Raw genomic sequence first — 19,569 nt, 5'->3', positions numbered from 1 at the left:
ATTTAGTTATGACTGTGACATTATGCTGTTGTACAGTATCACTACTGTTATGGTTATCTTTAAGAGCTGAGACCTAAACACAACTATTCCCTAATTAAATATTTGAACACTAGTATGATCAACAAGGATTTGGTTACAATAAAAGTCAGCTAATGATGTTTGTGTGATTTCACAGTGAGCGGAGAGAGCCGACCTTCATCGGAAGCTGGATCTTTTCCAGACAGACGGCCGTCCAGAGACATCCCTAGGGGTAAGCATTCAGGTTGATGTATTTAATTATGACTGTGACATATGCTGTACAGTATCACTAATGTTATGATTATCTTTAAGAGCTGAGACCTAAACACAACTATTGCTTAAAGTAAATATTTGAACACTAGTATGATCAATAAGGATTTGGTTAAGCGCTTTGAGTTGCATCCGTGTACGAAAGGCGCTATATAAATGAAGTTTCACTTCACTTCACTTCACAATAAAAGTCAATTAATGATGTTTGTGTGATTTTACAGCGAGTGGACGCCGGCCTTCATTGGAGGCGGGGTTTTTTCCAGACAGACGGCCGTCCAAGCTTGATGACATGCTGGCATGGTTGTCGACTCTCCAGGTTGGCAAAAATGCAGATGACCAGCTGACCCTAACCTTCTCTCAGGCCTCATCGGGGTACACGTCCCTGGCTGACTTATTTGACCTCAAAAGACAAGCGCAGTCATGACTAAGTAAATGGTATAATGAATCCCTCTGTTTCTATATGTAAGATGGCCAAAAAATGAATCATAGTAAAATGATAACAGCTGTGGTAACAGCTGTGTAATATAACAAATACTACGCAAATCGTATCCCAGTAATATGGGGAATTGTATTGATTGAATGTAATCACCAATACGACTTATAATTTACAATGTTTTGATAATATTCTTGATGACTTAAGTTTATTATGGGAGAATGTACTGTTTGTTACCTAGAGGGACAGTTCGCCCAAATTACAAAATCACATATTGGTTCCTTACCCTGAAATTAGTGTTTGGACAAGGACAGACTTCAATCAACAATAGCAGTTAGCTACAGTGCCCAAATAAACAGAACCTGTCCTTGTCCATAGACTCATTTCAGAGGAAGTATGTGAAATAAATATGTTATTTTGTAATTTGGGTGCAATATCCCTTTTACTAGATTAAGGTTCAATATGTTTTTTAACCTCTTCAATTGAATTGAAGAATACTGATGGCAACAGTATAATATTTGTTATAAGTGAATGTAAATGTGTTTGTATTGTATTTGAATTATCAATGTAATGTATACACTTAAACACTTTTCCATAAGAAATGTCAATGGTATATCATTCTACATTACATTAAAAACGTGTTTCTTTTAATTAAGGTCTTTGTGTGATCTGTTATTGTACCCAATTGTACCAGTTCTTACATTATCGACTTTGATCACATTAAGAAAGGAACAATTATTACGTTATTGGCAGTTATTACATTAACGGCAGTCATTATTGGCTGCTTACATACCCCCTTGAAAGTTGAACCACTGTCATCAAGTCCATTGAGAAACACCATCAGGAGTACAGGATGTTGCTTGTACTGTCCACCAGAGGGAGCCATAAACATATAAATAAATCGGCATTCGTGACTCGTGACGTCTATCTCTACGGGACGGAAGTCGCAATTGTAGTTGTTAGACTCATCGGTGTGACACAGGCAAATCAACGTATTATACCTCTGAATCAACCTCGAGGGAAACGAAGCTACGACAGCAGTGGTGCTTTGGGGGGTGAGTGTATATGATGTTCATATGTTGGAATCGATTGCATGTTACATGTTTCTTTCGGATTTGCAAATACACGAACAAGAAGGGTCCATGCATGGTGCCTGACACATTGGCAATCAGCTGTTTTGTTGATGGTGATGAGCAACGCAACGTCAGAGGGTCTCCCAGAGTTGACGATCGAGTCTTTGGTCAATATTAATGCTGATTATACCATGATTATCGACTTGACACAACACGCAGAACCTTTTAAGTATTCCCCTCACTCGGTGTTCTGCTGTCAACGCCTAGGTTGGTTGGTTGGTAGGTAGATGGGTGGGTTGGGTCCGCGCAAGCGCCTTACTATCCTTCTATGTGACATACTTCATACTTGATAAGCGCTTGCAAACTTGGGGTTCATTACCTGCTCTGTGTTTTTTTAGATTTGGACGTTCCATCGTTCTCAAACTAACACGATGGTGAGTGATTCTATGTCTCCAAATCATGTTTTATGGAATGGGCTTTTAAGTGCCTTGTGATGGTTCCATTAATAAGCCATTCATGTTTTATTCATCAGTGGATATCAGTGCAGTGTTGCTATTTGTGTCTTTTTCCGTCTCTCTCTCTCTCTCTCACACACACACACACACACACACACACACACACACACACACACACACACACACAGCATGGAAGAGTGAAGCTGAAGACCACCGCCCAGCAGGAGGAGGAGAAGAGAAAAGAGCGAGAGAAGAAACTCAAGATTTACGTGACCGTACGGGATGCCTGTTTCACCAAGGTTTGTTCGACAGAGACACCTTCTGCAGAAGCACAGGATGATGTTTCTTTCGGGATGGTTAACCCGTTGAGTTTAAAAGTTGCAATCTTTCTTGTTTTCAATAGCCAAAATTGATTATAGAGCTGTGGATCTTGTCTCAGCCTGATGTTGAGAGACAAGCACCCGATTCAATTTGATTTCAGCTCATCTACAATATGTCTATGCCCTTATTTCTCATAGGCCTACTACTCCTTGTCTTGCTTTTCACTTCATTGTACTGATATTGACCCTCCTCTTCTTTGTCTTTTATTTTTGTCACTGTGTTCAGAGGAAGGAGGGTGTGCGGGATGATGAGGCTCTGATGTTGACCCAGCAGCTGCTCTCCTCCAATCCTGACTTTGCTACCCTCTGGAACTACAGGAGAGAGATTCTATTGCATCTGGAGACTGTTCGGTAAGGACTCTACAACTTCCATACTACATTCGGTGACACAACTGAGACTCTATATAGAGCTATAGTAACCCCGCTCTACAATAAACAATACCTTTTGATTGATCAAAACATATTGACGTAAAACGTATTGTTTTACGTAAATTTAACGTTTTTGTTGGGGGGGGTTTTCTAGTATCATGAAATCGTTATTATTTCGAAATTATTTCACTGAACGTCTTCCTACCTCTTGTCTCAGGGAGGAGGACGATGTGCAGAAGATGTACGAGTCCGAGCTGTCGTTTCTCGAGTCGTGTCTGAAGGTGAACCCCAAGTCCTACGGTAGCTGGCACCACCGCGGCTGGGTCTCCGCCCACCTGCCCCGGCCCGACTGGGCCAGAGAACTGAGCCTGTGTGACCGCTGCCTCAGCCTGGACGACCGCAACTGTGAGTCTCGTCAGTCAGAGCGAGAGAACCGTCTGAGGGGAAAGTGGGAAAGGTGTTTCAATGGTAGGGGATGGTTCTAGGGGGTAGTCCATGTGAGCGAGCCTGGAGACGACAGATAGATGATTGATGATTGATAGAGGAAAGGGAAGTGATTGTCAATGTTATCAGGGAATTGTTATCTATAGTCAGGCATCTTTTTCTCTCTCTCTTCCTTCATCTATATCTTCTTTACTTCTCTCTCTCTCTCTCTCTCTCTCTCTCTCAGTCCATTGCTGGGACTACCGTCGGATGGTGGTGAAGATGTCCGGCGTGCCTGTCGACCAGGAGCTGCAGTTTACCGACCGCCTCATCGGCTCCAACTTCTCCAACTACTCCAGCTGGCACTACCGCAGCACCCTGCTGCCCCTCCTGCACCCCGAGTCCCCCGAGCCCCCCTCCCCCTGCCGCCAGCCGCCCCCCCGCTCCTCCCCGCCGCCCTCCCCCCAAACCCACTCTCACCGCGTCTGCGAGGAGCAGCTGCTGAAAGGTACGGCGTCACCGTGACCAGACACAGAGTTAAACAAACAATCACCAAAATGGAAGTGAATTCTTTTTGGGGGTGTTTGTCCTAGATCATTTGTTATGAGTGTTGTTGTTGTTGTTGTTGTTGTTGTTGTTGTTGTTGTTTTTCATCCCGTGGAGAAACTTTTGATGTGTCATTCAGTGTCATTCATTCATCCAGTCAGTGGTCAATAGTCATGCAGTACTTTACACAGCAGGACAGGGGGCAGTCTGGCAAGTTAGGACCACATAGACAATATAGTCAGGTGTGATGAATGTTAGGATCAAAAGGCAATATGCATGGTGGTCGTCTGTATACACTAACCAGTACCACAATGCATTGTGTTGTATAAAATACATGTTGATATCCCATTGCCTTTTGTTTTTTCAGAGTATGAGCTTGTACAGAACGCCTTCTTCACTGACCCCAATGACCAGAGTGCTTGGTTCTACTACAGGTGGCTGCTAGGCAGAGGTGTGTGTGTGTGCGTGCGTGCGTGAGTGAGTGTGTGTGTGTGCGAATATCCGCCGTACTTTCTCAATGTTACCGTCCGTCAGTGAGCGACCTGTGAGCCGTGCGTGTGTGTGTGTGTCCTCCTGTCCCAGCGGAGCGTGAGGAGATGATCAGCTGTGTGTGTGTGTGTGTGTGTGTCCTCCTGTCTCAGCGGAGCGTGAGGAGATGATCAGCTGTGTGTGTGTGTGTGTGTGTCCTCCTGTCCCAGCGGAGCGTGAGGAGATGATCAGCTGTGTGTGTGTGTGTCCTCCTGTCCCAGCGGAGTGTGAGGAGATGATCAGCTGTGTGTGTGTGTGTGTGTGTCCTCCTGTCCCAGCGGAGCGTGAGGAGATGATCAGCTGTGTGTACGTCAGTCGGGAGGAGGAGCGCGTGGCGGTGGCCTTCTCCAGACCCGTCAACGTGAGTACGGTACTCCCAGCCCCGCACACACACATTCTACTGGATCGCTCCCTCCAATTTCTCCACCCTTCAACCCCTCCAAAGTATGAACTTCAGGGCTCCCACCGGGTCCTTGAAATCTTTGAAAGTTTGTGAATTTGAGAAAAGAAAAATCAAGATCTTCAAAGTTTTTGGAAATAGACATGGGTCATTGAAAGTGCTTGAATTCCCCCCTCTCTCTCTCTAAAAAAAAAATATATATATATATATATATATATATAAAAATGTTTTACTTAGCTTGCCAACTAGTAAATAAGTCTCTGTATTGCTTAACTTTACATATTTCACAATATATTGTTTTGCTGTGCTGTGGGAGAGAAGGCAAGAGACCATCTAGTGTTCACACATTCAAGCCTCTCTTTTTAATTGTTGTCTGTGAGCGGATAGTTCCTATTATATAAATTATCATCTGGATCTGTCTCAAACTATGCTGTGTTGGTTCCTTGAATTTGAGGGAACTGAGTCTTGAAAGTCATTGAAAGGTGCTTGAATTTGATGTTTCAGAAGGTGTGGGAACCCTGGAACTTGTGAATGAATGAATGAATGAATGGACTTTATTGTCATTGCTACAGTACAGGTACCAAACAACGACATTTAGGAGGGGTGGCTCCCCTGGTGTTAGGAAAGGAAATTAAAAAAAAACTTTTAGAAAAAGAATAAAAAAACACAAGAAGGTAAGGAGCTGGTTTACATAAATAAAGGCTATGTACACAATCCACTGTACTATACTGCACAGATAGTCAACTAGGGTTGTCATATTGCACAATAGTATTTTTTCACGTTATTTAAAGTGTCACAGTTTGCAGGCTTGAAATGTACATGTTTGTGCCTCAGCACTACACCTGATTTTTTCAGTCCAGCAGCTGCCATACAATCCGTCCGGACTGTCCAGGGCCCAGAACTTAGGTCTTTGCTGTGTTCAGGGCCTGGACGGCCCTGTGGTAGAAGCAGTTCTTCAGTCTGTTTGTCTTAGCGGCCGGGGTCCTGTACCTCCTTTTCGAGGGCAGCCTGATAAAGTGTACGTGCCCAGGGTGGGTCGGGTCCCTGGAGATCTTGGAGGCCTTCCTGAGACAGCGTGTGTTGTACAGCTCTTCCAGAGAGGGGAGGGGGGGCGCCGGTGATCTTCTGTGCTGTTCTCACGACTCTCTGTAGCGCATTTCTCTCCGCTGTTGTGCAGCTGTAGAACCAGTTGCAGATGCCGTAGGTGAGGATGCTCTCCACTGCGCCGCGGTAGAAGGCCACCAGTATCTCCTGCTTGTTGTGTTCTTTCCTGAGGCATCTCAGGGTGTATAGCCGCTGTTGTGCCCTCTTGATGGTGCCTTTTGTGTTGTCCTTCCAGGTCAGGTCATCCCACATGTGATGTCCCAGGAATCGGAGGGTTGAGACTCTCTCCACGCTCTCTCCGTCGATGAGCAGGGGCTGGATCTCGGACTTTTTCCTCCTGAAGTCTACGATGAATTCCTGGGTCTTTGACTTGTTCAGCAGCAGGTTGTTAACCTTGCACAGCTTGCTCAGTTGCTCTACCTCATCCCTGTACGCCGCCTCGTCCCCCCCCGAGATACATCCCACCACGGTGGTGTCGTCTGCAAACTTTACGATGTAGTTGCTGGGGTGGACGGGGGTGAAGTCGTGGGTGTAGAGGTTGTAGAGGATGGGGCTTAGCACGCAGCCCTGGGGGGACCCAGTGCTGAGGCTGAGGGCTGTGGAGGTGTGGGGGCCCACCCGCACCCTCTGGGGGCGGTCGGTCAGGAAGTCCTTGATCCACGCACATATAGAGTGTGATAGACCCAGGTCTAGTAGTTTGGTCACTAGCCTGTCTGGAAGGATGGTGTTGAAGGCGGAGCTGAAGTCCACGAAGAGCAGTCTCGCGTAGCTGTTTCCCCTCTCCAGGTGGGATAGAGTGGCGTGGAGAGTCGTCGCGATGGCGTCCTCTGTGGACCTGTGGGCTCTGTAGGCGAACTGGTATGGATCCAGGTTGGGCGGGAGGCGTGTGAGTATGTGGGCCCGGACTAGTTTCTCGAAGCACTTCATGATGATTGGTGTGAGTGCCACCGGGCGGTAGTCGTTTAGGCAGCTCACCGTGCTTTTCTTCGGGACTGGGATGATAGTTGAGGTTTTCAGGCAGGGTGGGACGGTGGCCTGGGACAGGGACTGGTTAAAGATGTTGGTGAAAACCCCGGCCAGCTGGTCGGCGCAGTCTCTCAGCACCCGTCCCAGGACGCCATCCGGCCCCGAGGCTTTCCTGGGGTCCACCGCCTTCAGTACGCGTCTCACTTCATGCTCTGTGAGGGTGAGGCTGCTGAGAGCTGGAGAGAGTGGTGTTTGTGTTGCGGTTACCTCCGTTCGCCCCTCGTCGAACCGGGCGTAGAAGGTGTTCAGCTTTCCCGCCAGCAGGGGGTCGTCCTCTGCGGCTGTGAGCCTGTTGGCTCTGAAGTTTGTCATCTGCTGAACCCCCTGCCACATCCGCCTGGAGTCGTTGCTCAGGAGGCATTCCTCAATCTTCTCTCTGTGCTCTGCCTTGGCCGCTTTGATGCCGCGCTTTAGGTTGGCCCTGGTGGAGCTGTACAGCGGTGTGCTCTTCCCTGCGAAGAAGGCATTGTCCCTCTCGTTGATCAGTTTTTGGACCTTCCCAGTCATCCATGGCTTCGTGTTGGGGTAGACCCGGACCCGTTTGTCCACGGTGACTGAGTTGGTGCAGTTCACTATGTGGTTCAGAACCGACGACGTGTACTGTTCCAGGTCCTCATGCTCATATTCCTGCCATAGGGTGTCATTTAGGCAGATCTGCAGTGGAGCGGACCCTTCTGGCCAGGTTCTGACAGTCTTAGTGGTGATGGGAGCACTTTTCCCCATTGTAGTGTATGCAGGAATCAGGAGGATTGACACATGGTCAGACATGCCTAGATGAGCTAGCGGACTAGCCTTGTAAGCACGTTTGATTTGGGTGTATACCTTATCCAGTGTTTTTTCTCCTCTCGTTGCACATTTCACATGCTGATAGAACTTGGGTAGTACTGCCTTCAGGTTGACATGATTGAAGTCCCCCGCTATGATGTGAATAGCCTGTGGATCAGTGCTTTGTTGGCCACTGATGACTTCATATAGTCGCGCCAATGCTAGGCTGCTGTCTGCGCTAGGCGCTATATACTAGGGCTGTTACGATTATTCGACGTCGTCGACGTCACCGACTACGTCAATACGTCGGTTAGCGTAATATGCGTCGGTTAGTCGTAAATAAACAAAATGGCGTTTTTTTTTGTGTGTTTTTTTTTTTTTTTTAACCTTTATTTTACCAGGCGAGACAATTAAGTGTATGAGTGAAAAATTGATAGCTACTAGCTAATGTTACACAAGCAATGTAGCTCACCACAGTTCGTATGTCTTGTCTTCTGGTGTTAGTAACGTTAGCTATGTAGCTGGCTAGCTACGGTAGCCTATTGTCATTGTGGTGCGAGCACCTACTGTACGTTATCTAGCTCGTAGCTCGCATGCTACGTTAGCATCAATTTAGCTAATCATAACATAGCAGCGAGAGTAACGTTAGCTAGCTATGTGTTGTGGTGATGGACAGACTTCTAAATGGCCATGTTGGCATTCAAGTTGGCTAAACATAGCAGCGAGGTGGAGACAAATATTATAAAAAAAAAAAATTACAGTACAAAAATTATCGTTAGACTTATCGATAAATTAGTCGTTAGACTAACCGAATAATCGATAAAATAATCGCTAGATTAATCGTTAGAAAAATAGTCGTTTGGGGCAGCACTACTATATACACACATGTTATTAGCACCGCGTTAAACTCCCTCGGGAGGTATGTGGGTCGGCATTTAACAGTCAAGTATTCCAGGTCTGGGGAGCAGTGGCTACTTACAGTTTTCGTGTTTAAGCACCAGCTATCCTTCTTCGATATTATGATCCCACCTCCTCTTGTGCACTTCCCCCCAACCATAGCCCCGGGCTCCTACCCCAGTCCAGTCCAATCTGTCCTCTAACTACTACTACTACCCTTATCAACACAACAAAGAATGACAGTTGATGTCGGAACTGCATTTTAGGATGTTGTTTGGTGTCAAAAACGTCAACCATACACAAACTGATATATCCATATGCGCACTACTATAGGCGCGACATAGGGAGACTACATGTACTGAAATAAAGTACCGTAGTTCCTGTAATGTCACAAACATTACAAAGTCCATGTGGGGAAATGCAGGAGTGCACACAGAAATGGGACCTATTGTCCCTCCCTAATTTTAAATGATCCCATTTTAAATGTATTATTTTTCTGTCTACTCTTCATATATCATGAGGTGTTATTAGTTTTACCATCAAGGACCACATTGTAAATGAGTGTTTTCATCGACACTTTCCTGCGCTAACCTCTGGGATCCAAAAAATAATGCAATCCATGTAATCCATCCTTTTCCCTCTCAGGAAGGTCTGCTGCTGGTGTTGGACGGTCAGCCCCAGCGGGTGGCGTGGAAGAGTGTCCACCCTCGCTTCAAACACAGCCCTGTCTGGGTATCCTTTACTGTTCCCAGGCTAAAGGGGCATTTTAGTCCCAAAACAGATTTACAGATGTAAAAAAATAATAATAATAACAATTGTGTATAGGCGTCTCATAGATATCCTAATAGCAAGCTTAGAATTTACTTCCTGGTATAGTCTGGTGACTTGATGATGTGTTTGGACAATAAATTCCTGGCAAAAGTAAAAGGGTCAAAGGTGAAAGGTGAAACTGTAAACCTCCATTCCGTGATAGGCCTAGAGGAAAGGTAGCGATAACATTCCTTTTGTTGCATATGATTCTTTACATACCTGATAAGAACCCCCTAGTAAAGGCTGGAGGAGCAGGAATTCAGAGGACAGGTTCATTGCAATGCAATGAGCCCTTCCTCCGATTTCTACCTCCGCCAGCCTCCACTGAACTCTCTGCATCTCTGGAATGTGTGACTTCAGTGAGAGTGACGGGTAGAAGAAACGGTGAGGGGAATCAATCCGTCACTAGATAAACAGAGGATGACTCTACCACGGGGACAGATATATCGACCATGGGAAATGTTGTTTGTCCAGCTACCTCTGCGCTGATGCCTTACGAGAGAGCCTTTGGTGGGTGTGGACCTTAACACACTTGTCAGATCTGTGAGCTTCCTCCTGGAACCATCAGTGACATCAGCAATGAACATAATCTGACTGTGCACTGGATGGAGAAACACACACACAGAGACTGCGCTCTCTACACAGGTGGTGTACTTTTGTGTGTGTGTGTGTGTGTGTGTGAATTGTGGATCATCTCTGTCTCTCTGTCTGTGAAATGTCAGTTATGTCAGGCCTTTCCATGACAAGGATGGCATTGCCCTCAGTTACACACAGAGGAGATGAAGGGCTGTCCACCCAAAGGTCAAGCCTGTTTCTCTAACAGTTTTGATGTACGCTAAGTTGATTTATATGGCTGTCTGTGTCTGAAATGTTTGCTGTGTGTGTGTGTGTGTGTTTGTGCGTGTGCGCGTGTGCTCATATGTGTCAGTGCGTGTGAGTGGTGGGTGGGGTTGGATGTGCGTGCATTTTTGTGTGTGGGTGGGTGTGCATTAATGTGTGCATGCGAGCGTGTGTGTGTGTGTCCGTGTCCAATACAGATTATAGGAATCTTCAATGCGTTCCATATTCCCTCCAGCCTCAGCTCACAGTACATTGTCTTTCTGTCCTAGGTCGGTCGGAGAGTTGGTGCAGAGATTCTGCCACTGACCAGGAGCTTTTTAGGTGTGTGTGTGTGTGTGTGTGTGTGTGTGTGTGTGTGTGTGTGTGATTTGAATGAAAAGGGCACCTTTTGAATCTCTCTCTCTCTCTGCTAGGAGTGAGCTCTCCGTGGAGAAGACCTCTGTGTTGCAGTCTGAGCTACAGTCCTGCAATCAACTACTGGAGTTGGAGCCTCAGAACAAATGTAAGTGCACGCGTGCATGTGTTAATTGTCATGAGTGATATCAGTTTCTGCCTTTTCTTTATTGTCTTTCATGCCGTCACAATTAACTTAACCTCTCTCTCTCTTCTCACTCTGGGTGCGTTCATAAAATTCGCTCTAAGAGTGCCAGAGCGCACACTGGGTTCAACGTCATAAAGGGACCAAGTTATTTAGGTGGACGAGGCATTCCCTGAGTGCTGATCAGATTTCCAGAGCGAATTTATGAACGCAGCCATAGTCTCTCTCTTCTGTCTCTCTCACACTCTCTCTCTCCCTCCCTCTCTCTCTCTCAGGGTGCTTGTTGACCATCATTCTCCTCATGCGGGCCCTTGACCCCCTGGGATACGAGCGAGAGACCCTCTCTCACTTCCAGACACTCAGAGTGAGTACTATCCGACTAGGTTGCTATGGTGACACAGTAGCGCACACTGACTCGATGCGATGACTTCCACTGCTCCGTCTCTCTCTCTCTCTCTCTCACACTCAGGAGGTGGACTCCATGCGCTCTGCGTACTACAGTGACCTGTGCAGTAAGTTCATGGTGGAGAACACCATCCTCAAGATGGAGTACGCAGAGGTCCGTGTCTTCAGCCTCTCAGACAAGGTTGGTTTCCTTCCCCTCCCAGGGTTCCCACGGGTCCTTGAAATCCTTGAAAGTTTGTGAATTTGAGAAAAAGAAATCAAGCTCTTAAAAGTTTTTGAAAATAGACATGGGTCATTGAAAGTGCTTGAATTCCCCTCTCTCTCTCTCTCTCTCTCTCTCTCTCTCTCTCTCTCTCTCTCTCTCTCAAAAAAAGTCTCTGTATTGCTTAACTTTACACATATTTCACAATATATTGTTTTGCTGTCCTGTGGTAGAGAAGGCAAGAGACCATCTAGTGGTCACACATTCCAGCCTCTCTTTTTAATTGTTGTCTGTGAGCGGATAGTTCCTATTATATACATTCTCATCTAGGTCTGTCTCAAACTATGCTGTGTTGCTTGAATTTGATGTTTCAGAAGGTGTGGGAACCCTGATATTATGTCTATCTAGAGTGGTACTCCTCCTGTGTGGATATTGTATTACTAAACAATACGCAACTTTTTGTCTTTGTCTCAATCTCTCCCACATCTCGACAGAACCTGACCACGTTGTGCCACTTGGACCAGCTGCTGTTGGTTACTCATATCAATCTGTCCTCCAATCAGCTGACGAGGCTGCCTCCGCAGTTCGCCATGCTGCAGTGCCTGGAGGTATTTGAATACCTCTATCGACGCTGTTTTCACAATCCCCTGTATGTTAATGAAGGTTAATAATGAAGGTTTTTAGTTGATATTTCACAGTGACTGCAGAGAGGACTGAGTAGCGCAATTAGATTAGTACAGTTAGATGCGTAACCCCTGGTTATTTTGTATCATTTAAATAGGATGGTATAATAAGCACGTGCATTATTTCAGAAATGTTGCAACGCCCTTAAAAGTCTCTACAGGTACGATTAGGCCAGGGGTGCTTTCCATTATGAAAGAATTGTTTGCTTCAGTGCATTGCCTTCAATTGACTGGAGGGGGGGAATCACTGTTTTGCCTGGATGTAAGATAGTGGTGAACAGCAGGGAGATTCCATTCCGTTGTGAAGTGAAGAGGGGGGAATTCTATCTCCTCTAAATATCCCCTTCACCAAGTCAACAATAACCATCCTTCGGCACGTCTTTTGGCATCCCTAGACAGTTATGAAACCATAACTAGCGACCACTAGCGGCTGTTTAGGCTATCGCTCGCTCAAACCCATTCGCTCAGATATGGCTTACTCACAGAAATGACATCAAAACGTCACCGAAGGGCTCACTCGATAGGAGGGAGTGACGGAAGGGGACGCATACGTTTGGAATGGAATGGATGTGGTGTGCACAACCGTCCTGGAGAGCTATCATCCTACAGGCTCCTAACACACCTGATTCTACTCATTGGCTATTCATCAGTACCTTGTTTGGCTGAATCAGATGTTGTAGAGGGTTAGGGTTAGTGAACCTGCAAGACAGGAGGTTGTTTTATTTATTTATTTATTTTTTAGGAGGAGGGTTGGGCATCGCTGGATACTCACATAGAAATGCTGTTTCCTGGTGGGTGTGGCGATGCGTCAGATAACAATGCTGCCTCCCTCCTAATGTCCTTGTCTCTTTGCCAGGTCTTGGAAGTTGATAACAATGTCATTGAGGACTTGGAAGGACTGCATCATCTTCCCAAACTGGAGGAGGTGTCCTTGAAGAACAACCGTATCCTTATGTCAAGTTCTTGCATGTCAATGATTTAATAAACAGACCCAATGACCCAAATGACCCTCTTAATGAGCCAAATGTAGCCATTTTTCTTTTACAAAAAATATCCAGAAATATCCAAGCTGTCCGACCTTCAACCCCTGACTTCCTGCCCTAAGCTGACCCGCCTTGATCTCCGTGGCAACCCCATCACCCAGACTGCCAACATCCAATCAGAGTTAGCCGAGCTGCTACCATCAGTCACTGACCTTCTGCTCTAATTGGCCGAAGGGCAAAGCAGATCACTACCATGAGCATTTGTGTGTGTGTGTGTGTGTGTGTGTGTGTGTCTCTCCAATGTTGAGGACAAGCATGTATGTGAGAAGCAGAGGGTGTTTTTAAGTGTTTTGTCTCTCTTTGCCACTATTTATTCCACTTGTTTGGGGAAATGGATTCACAGCGACCCCCAATTATTTTAATGCCTGTTGAATTAAACCACCTGTCAGAGACCTCACGGAAACACTCACCAATGTATGTGCGTGCACGTGCGTGTGTGACTACGAAACACCGAACTGCATGCTGATACACTGCTACAGAAGGTAATATTGTGATGTATGCATCTGTACTGTATGGCACAGTGGTCATATTGCTTCTAGTAAGCTCTGGAACAGCGTTTATACTGTATTGTTGTTGCAGTTGGGGACAAGCGAAGACATATTGATGACGTTAACGTCTTTACTACATCTCGTCATCGCTGTATTTCTGGAAAAGGTTGTGCAAAACATGTTCCACTCAAAGTTAGTGATCCACCAATAAAACAGCACATGCAGTGTCACTGCCTTGGTGAGTCTCAAGTGTGAGTTTCTTTGTTCTGTTTTCACTTTATTTTGTTTTATTTTGTTCACTGTACCCAGAGGTACAATAGATAAATATGGCAATCGTTTGATTAATGACCAAATAATGATGTTTTAAGTGAGAAGTTATGGCTTGTTGTGTTATGACCTGGCTCTTGGACACAACAGAAACACAGACACACACAATATAAGGGAAAAACTATCAAGAATGTAATACTATTAAGTATATAACTAAATAAACTTCTTTTGTTATCCAATAGGAAGTGATAATCAGTAATGTAGGTGAGTGGTAGAAATGGAAAGTATCATGGGAGGTGTAGTATATTGCTATGTTTAGCATAGATCTGGGATTGATTGCTATTGCCTCCGTAGCATTACATCTTGACAATGTTATCATCGATGGACTAGTGTGGTCTGGTTGTTGTTGGGATGGTGAATAAAGACGCACGTTGAACGTTGCTCCAGAGACCAGAGTCATTATTATTATAAAGTGTATCTTGTATGTCAGAGAGAACAACAAGACACAACATGGTGTCAGAAGATGTGACTTCTTCACAAATATAAGGAATTGCGAGGCGCCGTCGATCTACGCAGAAACTTTGTGGAGAACTATAGTTAGCAATCATAGCTATCGGTAGCTATCGACCCTGTGCGACGTTCGTTCGTAGTAGCTAGCGAGTGAAAGCAAAGCATGGAACAGTTCAAGCCTCCCGCGCCGCTCATGCTCTCTGGAAACGTGAGTGAGAATTGGCGTCGTTGGAAACAACGTTTTGAACTGTATTGATTGATTGATTGATTGATTGAAAACTTTATTAGAAGATTTGCAGAAGTAGGTACATGAAAGTACATATTACATACAAGGTCAACTAACAGGATAAAAACCCAAGAAAGCCACTGGCTTATTTCAATTGGGGTCCTTGATTCTCAATATATGTATATATCAGTATATGATTGCCACTGGTGCAGATGATAAAGATGAGCATGTGAAAATAGCCATCATGCTGCACACCATAGGAGAAGAGGCATTAGAGGTATATAATACATTCACCATTGATTTTGAAGACCCAGCATACGAGACAATGAAAGAGATCATGGATGCATTTGAAGCATACTGTATCCCCAAAAAGAACATTGTTTTTGAACGTCACCAATTCTGGTCCCATTCTATGTCAGAGGGAGTTAGTGTCGACAAGTTTGTGACTGAACTCCGTCAGAAATGCAGAGACTGTGAGTTTGGTGCAGGTGAGAATGACACATTGAGAGACAAAATGGTGTTTAGCCTAACTGATCCTCGCATGAAAGAGAGACTATTGAGAGAGACAGACCTAACCCTGGACAGAGCACTAACCATATGCAGAGCTGCAGAAGCTGCCAAGTCACAGCTGCAAGCTATGGGGACAGGGCACGCAGACGCCCCAGTTCAAGCACTGTCCAGAGGAACTACTAGCTACTCTGAGATGAGAAGAGGATACAGAAAACAAAGATCGTCAGGAAGAGCAAATGAGCAGACGGACAGCACAAACACATGCGGGAAGTGTGGAGGGACACACCCGCCCCGCCAATGTCCTGCCTTCGGGACCACATGCCACAAATGCAACAAGAGAAACCATTGGTCCAAAGTGTGTGGCGCACCACAGCATGGGACAGTCACAGCAAGGGACGTCAGTCAACTTGAGAGCGAGGTAGATTCTTTATTTGTAGGCTCAGTGTTCTGTGTTAGGGTAGATAAGATCACGCAGCAGACAGACAACGCGTGGTACACCACAGTCAACCTCAGAGACACCCCGGTCAGATTCAAGCTGGACACGGGGGCGGAGGCGAACGTGCTTCCAATGTGCATTTTCGAGGAGATACCGGGGCCCCCACGACTAAAGCCTACACAGACACTTCTCATTGCCTATGGAGGAGCACGCCTGAAACCGAAAGGAACAGTGACATTCACGTGTGAGACACCCAATAGAGCAAGAGCAAATCTATTTTTTTTTGTGACTACACAGTCCACCACGCCCATCCTGGGCAGAGAAGCGTGCGAGACACTGCAGCTCGTGAGGAGAATAGAGACGCTTGCAGTCAAGGCACCAGCTACAAAAGAGGAGCTGGTGGAGCGGTACGCATCTGTCTTCTGTGGCCTGGGTGAGTTCCCCGGTGTGCACCACATACACACAGACCCAAGTGTGGCCCCAGTCGTCCACGGATGCAGAAAGATCCCAGTCAGTGTCGTGGACAGACTGAAAACAACCCTGAAAGAGCTTGTAAAAAAGGACGTCATAGCACCTGTGACAGACCCGACCGAGTGGGTGAATAGCCTCGTCATCACTGAGAAAAAGAACGGATCACTGAGGGTGTGTTTGGATCCTCGTGATCTGAATGAGGCAATCAAGAGGCAGCACTACTCGATACCAACCCCGGAGGAAGTCCAGAGCAAGCTCTCTGGGAAGTCAATATTCACGATCCTGGACGAGAAGGACGGATATTGGCAGGTGAGACTTGACGAGCCATCATCTATGCTGTGCACATTCAGTACGCCGTGGGGAAGATTCCGCTTTAAGAGACTTCCTTTTGGCATCAAGTCCGCCAGCGAAGTTTTTCAGCAGAAAAACTGTGAGGCTTTTGGAGACATCGAAGGAGTCCATATCATCGCAGACGATATGATAATCGCCGCCGCCACAGAAGAGGAACATGATGGCATCCTTCACAAGGTCATGGAGAGGGCACAGAGAGCCAACGTCAAGTTCAACAAGGAAAAAATCCAGTACAAAATCAACACCGTCAGATACATGGGCCACGTCATTACACCAGAGGGAGTGAAACCGGATGACACAAAGGTGACGGCCATCAACAACATGCCGCCACCAGAGGACAAGACAGGGCTGCAGAGGCTGTTGGGGATGACGAGGTATTTGGCTCAGTATATCCCTGATGAAGCTTCAGTGACTGCCCCGCTCAGACAGCTGCTGAGGAGAGATGCAGCTTGGCAGTGGAACCATGAACATGATGATGCTTTAATCAAGCTGAAGTCAGCCCTCACCAACGCCCCTGTGCTGAAGTTCTATGACCAAGCCATGCCTCTCACCATACAGGCTGACGCGTCGAAAGATGGACTGGGAGCTTGTCTTCTCCAGGAGGGGAGACCGCTGTGCTATGCCTCACGAGCTCTCACAGAAGCTGAGAGAAACTACGCCCAAATAGAGAAGGAGTTGCTGGCGATAGTGTTCGCAGCCAAACGCTTCCACCAGTATGTTTACGGCAACACTGTTACAGTCCAATCTGATCACAAGCCACTTGAAGTGATTTTTAAGAAACACCTGAGCAAAGCCCCAGCAAGACTACAGCGCATGTTGCTCCAGCTTCAACGGTATGATTTGAAAATAACATACACGCCAGGAAAAGACATGCACGTCGCCGACACCCTTTCCCGCGCGTTTGTCACCGAACAGGCCGACAGTGGAAAAGAGGACCTCTTCGAGGAGAGAGTGATCCACACGATGGAGGCTACTGCTGCCATGAGCTCAGACATGCTCAAGATGCTCAAAGAAGCCACAGCAGCTGACGAGACACTACAGGCAGTGGCTGAGAGACACCGCAGCGGCTGGCCCCAAAGACGACGTAGTGTGCCCGCCAGTCTCTACCAATACTGGCCTCAGCGGCACATTATCCACATCAGGGACGGACTACTGATGACCGGCGACAGAATTGTGATTCCTCAAGCCGCCAGACAGGTGATACTAGAGAGACTACACCTCGCACATCAAGGTATCCAGAGGACAAAGGCACAGGCCCGACAAGTCGTGTACTGGCCGGGAATGACTCGTGACATCGACAACGCAGTGGAGAGATGCTCTCCGTGTCAACAACTCCAACCACAGAACCAGAGAGAGCCCCTCATGTCACATGATATCCCTGAGCTACCATGGCTAAAGGTCGGGGCTGACATCTTTGAGCTCCAGGGCCAGTCATACCTTGTCGTGGTGGACTATCTGTCCAAGTACCCAGAGGTGCTCCATCTACCTGACAAGACCGCCCACACAGTCATCCGCAAGATGAAAGCAGTCTACGCGAGGCACGGGATCCCAAAAGAGCTGGTAAGCGACCATGTTCCTTTTGCAAGTGCAGAGATGAGGGAGTTTGCAGCATCCTGGGGAATACAGCTCATTCACTCCAGCCCTGCATATCCTCAATCCAACGGTCTGGCAGAGAGGATGGTGAAGACGGTCAAACATGCACTCAAGAAAGCTTTGCAGACCAACATAGACCCCCATCTAGCCCTGCTAGCATTGAGAAACACTCCAATAACAGGCACAGATGTTTCCCCAGCTCAGGTGCTTATGGGAAGAGTACTATGAAGCACGCTGCCCTGCTCTACAGCTGTTCTACAGCCAGCTACCCCGAGAGGAGTTCATGCCAGGCTGAAAGATCTCCAAACCAGACAGGAGCACTACTACAACCGCAACTCACAGCCCTTACCTGAGTTTGCTCCTGGTGCAACGGTTCACATGGAAACGAGACGTGGATGGATGCCAGCCAGAGTCCTAAACCAACGAGAAGAGCCACGGTCATACAACGTGAGAAGCCCGTCTGGTGTTGTCTTCAGAAGGAACAGACGTCATCTCAGGCGTATTCATCCAAGTCTGCATCAAGAGAGAGATCCTGAGCCACTGGAGCAGCCTGCACCTGTGAGCCCGCTGGGAGGACCCCCAGAGTCACCGGATCATCCAGCTCAGCACCCGTCCTCCTGTGAGGGCGAGAGCTCCACTCCTACCTGCCGCACCAGAAGTGGCAGAGCTGTGGTGCTTCCGGCAAGGTATCAAGACTTTGAGATGGGCCAACGCTGAAGGTTGTGCTCCACCAGGATTAAGTACTGGTGACCTCTGACCCTTAGTTTAGTTAGTTACTAGATGATAGTTGGACACATTTAGAAAGTGTGGTATGTTTACAAGTTTGATTTTGTCTGTTTCATCTTCTCAGAGACTAATTTTCAGTTGACCCAAGAGAGACTTTTAATGCTTAAAAGGGGGGATGTAGTATATTGCTATGTTTAGCATAGATCTGGGATTGATTGCTATTGCCTCCGTAGCATTACATCTTGACAATGTTATCATCGATGGACTAGTGTGGTCTGGTTGTTGTTGGGATGGTGAATAAAGACGCACGTTGAACGTTGCTCCAGAGACCAGAGTCATTATTATTATAAAGTGTATCTTGTATGTCAGAGAGAACAACAAGACACAACAGGAGGTGGGTGTTTATGGTGGACAATCTAGAAAGAAAAAGCCAAATGCAAAGCAAAGAAAGAAGATGGTTGGTAGAGAGGACTAATGGGCCTCTTACCACTGAGCAGGAGAAACCAGGCCAGGTGTCGTGGATCAACCTAATGTGTCTCCAGCCCCCCCCCCACCAGGTACTCTACCTGCTTAAAGATACAGAACAAGGGTAAGACACACAAGCACGCCCTGACACACCAAGCCAGAGGACCGTCACATCCAAGTTTTTAATTGAATGTGTGAGATTCTGTTATGACAGAAGTGGCGACCCAGATCCAGCAGCCAGGACTCCAGTGTTCCATCTGTGGGGTGGCTTAACCACACGCCAGTAACAAATTAGCTTGCTGGGTGTGCCTGTCTGGG

General features: G+C 46.8%; 1 protein-coding gene across 1 annotated transcript; it reads left to right on the top strand.

Moving 5' to 3' along the window:
• The first annotated feature begins 1,701 nt into the window (after window positions 1-1,701).
• On the top strand, window positions 1,702-13,849 carry rabggta (Rab geranylgeranyltransferase subunit alpha). The gene is made up of 17 exons (XM_080543528.1): window positions 1,702-1,776; window positions 2,193-2,228; window positions 2,438-2,548; window positions 2,856-2,980; window positions 3,216-3,403; window positions 3,669-3,929; window positions 4,335-4,418; window positions 4,774-4,865; window positions 9,333-9,419; window positions 10,037-10,142; window positions 10,607-10,658; window positions 10,751-10,839; window positions 11,151-11,239; window positions 11,345-11,461; window positions 11,977-12,090; window positions 13,022-13,109; window positions 13,224-13,849. Exons 2-17 carry the CDS (start codon window positions 2,226-2,228, stop codon window positions 13,370-13,372), a joined length of 1,755 nt encoding a protein of 584 aa, XP_080399654.1. The 5' UTR covers window positions 1,702-1,776; window positions 2,193-2,225; the 3' UTR covers window positions 13,373-13,849.
• The last annotated feature ends 5,720 nt before the right edge of the window (window positions 13,850-19,569 follow it).

Source organism: Nansenia antarctica (assembly GCF_963989245.1).
Source record: "Nansenia antarctica genome assembly, chromosome: 1".
Classification (NCBI taxonomy): domain Eukaryota; kingdom Metazoa; phylum Chordata; class Actinopteri; order Argentiniformes; family Microstomatidae; genus Nansenia; species Nansenia antarctica.
This window is presented reverse-complemented; position numbering and strand designations above follow the sequence as displayed.

Excerpts from the sequence above, each read along its gene's own strand:
- rabggta (XM_080543528.1), top strand. Across the intron at positions 4,419-4,773 it reads CAGGTGGCTGCTAGGCAGAG|CGGAGCGTGAGGAGATGATC; the intron begins GTGTGTGTGTGT and ends CTCCTGTCCCAG. Across the intron at positions 12,091-13,021 it reads CCATGCTGCAGTGCCTGGAG|GTCTTGGAAGTTGATAACAA; the intron begins GTATTTGAATAC and ends TCTCTTTGCCAG.